The sequence below is a fragment of the Sprattus sprattus genome (assembly GCF_963457725.1).
Source record: "Sprattus sprattus genome assembly, chromosome: 1".
In the NCBI taxonomy this organism is placed as follows: domain Eukaryota; kingdom Metazoa; phylum Chordata; class Actinopteri; order Clupeiformes; family Clupeidae; genus Sprattus; species Sprattus sprattus.
This window is the reverse complement of record NC_137920.1, coordinates 53387131-53392403: the sequence shown is the minus strand read 5'-3', so window position 1 is coordinate 53392403 and position 5273 is coordinate 53387131. Positions and strand designations below refer to the sequence as shown.

At 44.4% G+C, this 5273-nt stretch overlaps 1 protein-coding gene across 1 annotated transcript; it reads right to left on the bottom strand.

Moving 5' to 3' along the window:
• LOC308362549 (insulinoma-associated protein 1a-like) lies at window positions 1–1275 on the bottom strand (the record flags this gene model as incomplete). The annotated part of the gene is made up of 1 exon (XM_080835256.1): window positions 1–1275. The coding sequence occupies one exon, from the start codon at window positions 1273–1275 to the stop codon at window positions 1–3; it is 1275 nt and encodes a 424-aa protein (XP_080691382.1).
• Between the last annotated feature and the right edge of the window lie 3998 nt (window positions 1276–5273).

Here is a 5273-nt window from a genome sequence, read left to right as displayed (position 1 = left end):
TCAAACTGTCCGGGGGAAAAATATCACCTGTCTGTTCTCCGTGGGGTGATACTTGTTGATGTGTCTTGTAAACCCAGGAGACGAAAAGAAATTGTCTCCACAAAATCTACAGTGATACACATCGCCTTCCTGCGCAGACATTTTGTCGTTCGTTGAGTTTTGAACAGAACCGTCTTGTGTGTCTCTCTCTTCCTTACCGCTGGGATTTTGTGCTGTCACGGTGGCGTCGGGGGAATGCTGGCTCTGTAGCAGGCCACTTGCTTTTCTGCTGTGGAGAGCCAGGTGTTTTCTGAGGTATGCCTGTCGTCTGAACTTCTTTGCGCACAAAGGGCAGTTAAAGGGCGTTTCATCATCTGAAGCCGAGTCTGAGGAGTGGGGTGGCGGCGTGACGGTTTCTCGGGAGTTCGACACATGGCTGGATGCTGTCGGTGAGGATTTGTTCTCTTCTCGTTGTGGGGACTGGGAGACACTTTCCCCTTGTGCGCTCCTGGGTTTGTGCCAGCGCCTGTGTGAAGCGAGATTAGCTGGGCAGCTGAAAACTTTGTCACACTCGGTGCAGCGATACTCGACTCGCACAATGCGGCAACACTTGTGGTGAGCCAAGCTGAGTGGGTCTAAGTAACTTTCTTTGCAGAGCTGACAAATAAACCCACCCAATGGACTGCCTGTGCTTGAGCTCTTTTTTGAGTCTTCATCTAGATCCTCCGTGATACGCAGGCCTAGTACAGGCGACTTGGTGACCTCGTCCCGGCTGACAGGCCGTTTCTCTTGGTGTGCGGAACTGGTGGATTTGCGCTTTTTGGCGCTGGCTTGATTTTTCGCTCTGATCGGGGCAAGTCTCTTCGCCGCAGCTCGTGCCTCTTCTTTACAAATAGAGTCCAATTTGGAAGTCATCTCGGGTAGGGAGGGTGTCGCCGGCGACCCATTTAGAGCAAAGCTTCCCAGAATCGGTTCGGGAAAAATCTCTGCCAACGATTGAGAGACAGTGCTGCGCTGAGGCTCCGCGCTTTTAGGGTACTGATTATTGTACTCCGCGCTGTCTGGTCGAGTTGGGCTTAGAGATGGCCCATAAAATGATTCAGGCATCCCTCCGAAGTAAACCCTGTTTGGTGTTCTTTGCGCGAAGCTGGACGTCTGCACATTGTCCCTAAAGAGATGATATGTCGGAAACCCAGCAACTGAGGGGAGACTTTGAGCTGGTTCGGAGTCGTCACGAATTCTGTATGAGACAGCGCCTGCCCTTTTGGACCGTTTTACGAGAAACCCCTTTGGCATGATGAAGGTCGGGATTCCAACAAGTTTGTTTACGCCTTGAGTTCAAATGCTGTGTCTCCAAAGGAAAGAGAAAGGAGTTGTGTCCCGAACACTCTGACGGGATTACTGAGACTGAAAACCTGTCGCTCGACTCGTCCTTTTAAAGCCCCTGAACATGCATTGTGCATCGGTTAGGACGCAGATGGCCCCAGTCCAGGCATCAATAGTGAGGCCCGGCAACATGATCCACCCGGGGTCTCAGATGAGTGGAGTGGCAGATGTCACACCCCACCCTCTCCCCCGCCCTCCTCTTTTTACCATACCACTCCTAGGCCACTTGCCCCGTCCTTGACGGTCCCTCGCCATTATGCAGATTACACCATGCCACACTCCAGCCTTATCCAGCTTTTATTCAGCCTTCCCCTGGGGGACTTCATTCAGCACACACGTGCCGCATCCCCTCGTCCGTTCATCAAAACGGTGGAAAGAAAGAGAGGGAAGAGGGTGCCTGTTGTAGGGGGAGGGGGCCTTGGTGAGTAAAGATAGTGTCAGGGTTTAAGCAAAAAGTCATGAAAAAAAATATCTTACCCCACCACATCCTCCTCCACACAAACACACATGAACATTAAGAGTGACATGATTTAAACGATTTACACTATTGTTTGTATTTATTCTCAAAAGCATATTTTTATTGTATTCTTATTTAGCAAGACCTGATCTGTTGTTGTTAACCCTCTAAATCCTCCAAACTCTTGCCCCCACCTCCTGATGTCTGATCCTAACAATGGCAACAGTCTGGCATGTCATTGTCATCGAAATTAACAATTTTCATCACACGTCCACAATCTGGCGCAAAATGACATCACATACATCCCCCTTCCTTTCGAGAAGAAACTTTTGTGAGAGCATTTCGATCGGCGCCGTGCTGTTGTCGGTGATTGTAATCCGCATCGGAAAACTCTTGCATTGCATTGTACCTAAACAGACACAACACATCAAGTTATTTCAACAAAACATAAAAGGGAAGCTTGTGGGAATCGTTAGCCCATTATATCATGCACAAAGTCTCAATTAATTTCCAATAATGTGCCAGCAAAGGTTGGGCTGAGCTGAACAAAAACTTGTAGAAGTTTGGGAGGAAGGCTACGTATGTGTATGAACGTCTGGTTACAATAAATTGAGAACAATCTTTTGATGTCTCATTTCACAGTTGAAAAGGTGGCTACGTTACGGGCTCACAGAAGAAATATAAAGAGAAAAATGTTTTGTTATTACTGTGAGATGTGTTGGTGCATGGAGGACTATTTAAACCTCATACGGAACATGATAACACTTGTTGTGGCAATATATGTAAACCATGCTTTTAAGAAAGATTTAATTTAGATCTATTTTGATTTCAACCAGACACAGTATAAATACTTTTTTTTAAACCTTTCTAAAGATTCAAGTTTTAAAGCCTCCTTAATAATGATGTAGCTTACCACTCAGCTGCCTTTATTCAAAAGAAGGGGAAACATTTTAACATACATACAACTTGTACAAATTTAAGTCTCAGGATTGTTCGTATGTTGTGTAACATGAAACAACAATGTAAAAATGTGCCCACAATATGCATAAAACATTATACATCACAAAATCTGTAATTTAACAACATAACACGACTTGGCCGATGTGATTGACTGGTGTGATTTATGACAAAAATCCCCACCTTTTCATATCAACACCCAACTGACAGCATGAAATGTGACATCTGGCAAGTTTACCATGTATTACCTCCAGGTATTACAATCTGTAAAAGTTTTTGACTGGAGACACAACAAATATAACAATGTTAAATTATTTGAAATAAACCTTATGAATCTTTCTATAATTTATTGTATCCGACTTTCTGTTCTAGGTAGGACGAAGAATAGGCTATAACTAATCCATGTGGGAATATGATGTAGCCTATTAAAAAGTATTACAACGTTTTAAAAAAAAAAAAAAAAAGTATTTTTGGACAGGAACACAACATGAGGGTGAATGGTTCACCTTTTATGGATCTATACCATGAAAACCAGGTTGCCTTTACATACTTATTTCATAAAGGCCTGGTGTAACCTCTGCACAATGGAAAGTTTAATAGGCTGTTTGGTTGATACGCTACATTACCAAGATGTATTTCAATAACGGGGGTGTTACTAAGCCTTTGAACTGTTTGATTTTGCCCTTGCTTGTTGCAGATGCTTGTTGATGCTTTGTTGAAATATTTAACAACACAACCGAATGGCCTACGCATAACCACCTTTGCATTTGTGTTTTGTTGAGGGGGCTAGCCAGTGTCTTGGCGAAACAGATCGCTGTAGGCTTACTAAATAACCCATAAATGCAACCAGAAGCAAGTGTGCAATGACAAATGACGGCAACGGCACTTTGATTTGGCATTAAAACAGACTTTGCGCCTGAAAGCCATCAGAATACATGAAATGAATATACATGAGTCTGAATGTGACCACCTCCTTCGCTCTTCTTTGCATTCCGCCTTTGAGACGACACACACTGACCCGGACCTCTATCCCCCACGCACCCGCAGCCGTTGTGCGTGTCCCCCAACCGGTCTGTTGTCTCTAGGGAAAGCTGATTGTTATTGGATTTTTTTCTCCCTCTAGGGAAAAGAGGACAAAGAGGAGGGTACGAGCGCGAGGCGGATTGCAGTATGGAAGGGTGGGGGTTTCTTCTCCCCATTCTTTTACTTTCCGCCTTTGTTGGATTTGGAAGTTTGAGCGTGTGCCTTTGGAGCCACAAGCCACGCGCCCGCCCTGACCCCTCTGACACGACATTTGCATAAAGCTGGAAAATTGTATTCAGCCTATTCTTTAATGTGACCTGCCTGACATGCCCCATTACCGCCGTTTCAACAACAAAAATAATCCAGAAGGATTTTTGCGCTTCCAATACCATCCAACATGTAGGCCTACATTACATGAATGCAGTTAGCTCTTTATCAAATTAATGCCAAAAGCGCAAGGCATTCCAGGATCAGGAGACAGGCTAGCCCTTTTGAAGGTAGGTTTGTGACTGTCAGTCTTAAGTCCAAGCAGATCACAGTACCCAACTTTAACAAACATTAAAAAACTTAATTGTGTCTTAAGCGAAAGTTCCACTCATACCGCTGTGTATATTATTTTTTCCAAGGCATATGGGATGGGGATAGTAACACAAACATGCAACCTTATTTGTATATCTTTGTTTGTGTTTCTCCCACAAACAATGCTAGTCTCTTATATTGTTCAAGTGTCATACACGTGTAGAAGAAGGAGAACGAAATGGTCTCTTGGTTGGATAAATACATTTATAATGTAGCCTACATATAGGCTGTTTGTATTTGGCTGGTTTGTATTTTTCTGGTTGCTGGAGAGGGAAAATAGCACAGTCTTAACTGAACCTGGCACAATACAGGCCTATTGTTAGATGTTTTCAAAGGACAGGTGCAGTGCAACACACAATCTGTTTGCCTTCATTTCAATAGTATTCATCTTTTATCATCAACACAGCAACATATGCCTTCTACTCTGGGGCTCTGACATAGGCCCACTGTAGGCCTAGTAATAAAAACATCAAAATTGTGTTAGGGATAGGAATTGTCAAATGGTAAATAGCCCAGTTCTTCCAAAAGAAATCTTTTGAAACACGAAAACTGCATGCAGTCTGAGACATCGCCTTACATCATATTGCAGTGCAACTCGCGGCTATAGGCTATAGGGTAGCCTACATCTTGTTGCTAAGGGTACTGACGCTGGCATGCCCGTGATTGGATGCTGGGGCTCGCCAGCCATGTGCGACCTGTGCTGTGTCTATTTGCATACAGCTGTACAGTACTTGCTGTGGACGTGAATGCGCTGCCTCTATAACAAAGGAAGGAGCAAACTTGCAGCCACCGCCACGATCCATTCCTTCAATCCCTTTTTTAAGCCGCATACAATCACATTAAATGGGCCACGGTAGCCTACTGACGGAGGGAGGGGGGATTCTAAAGCCGC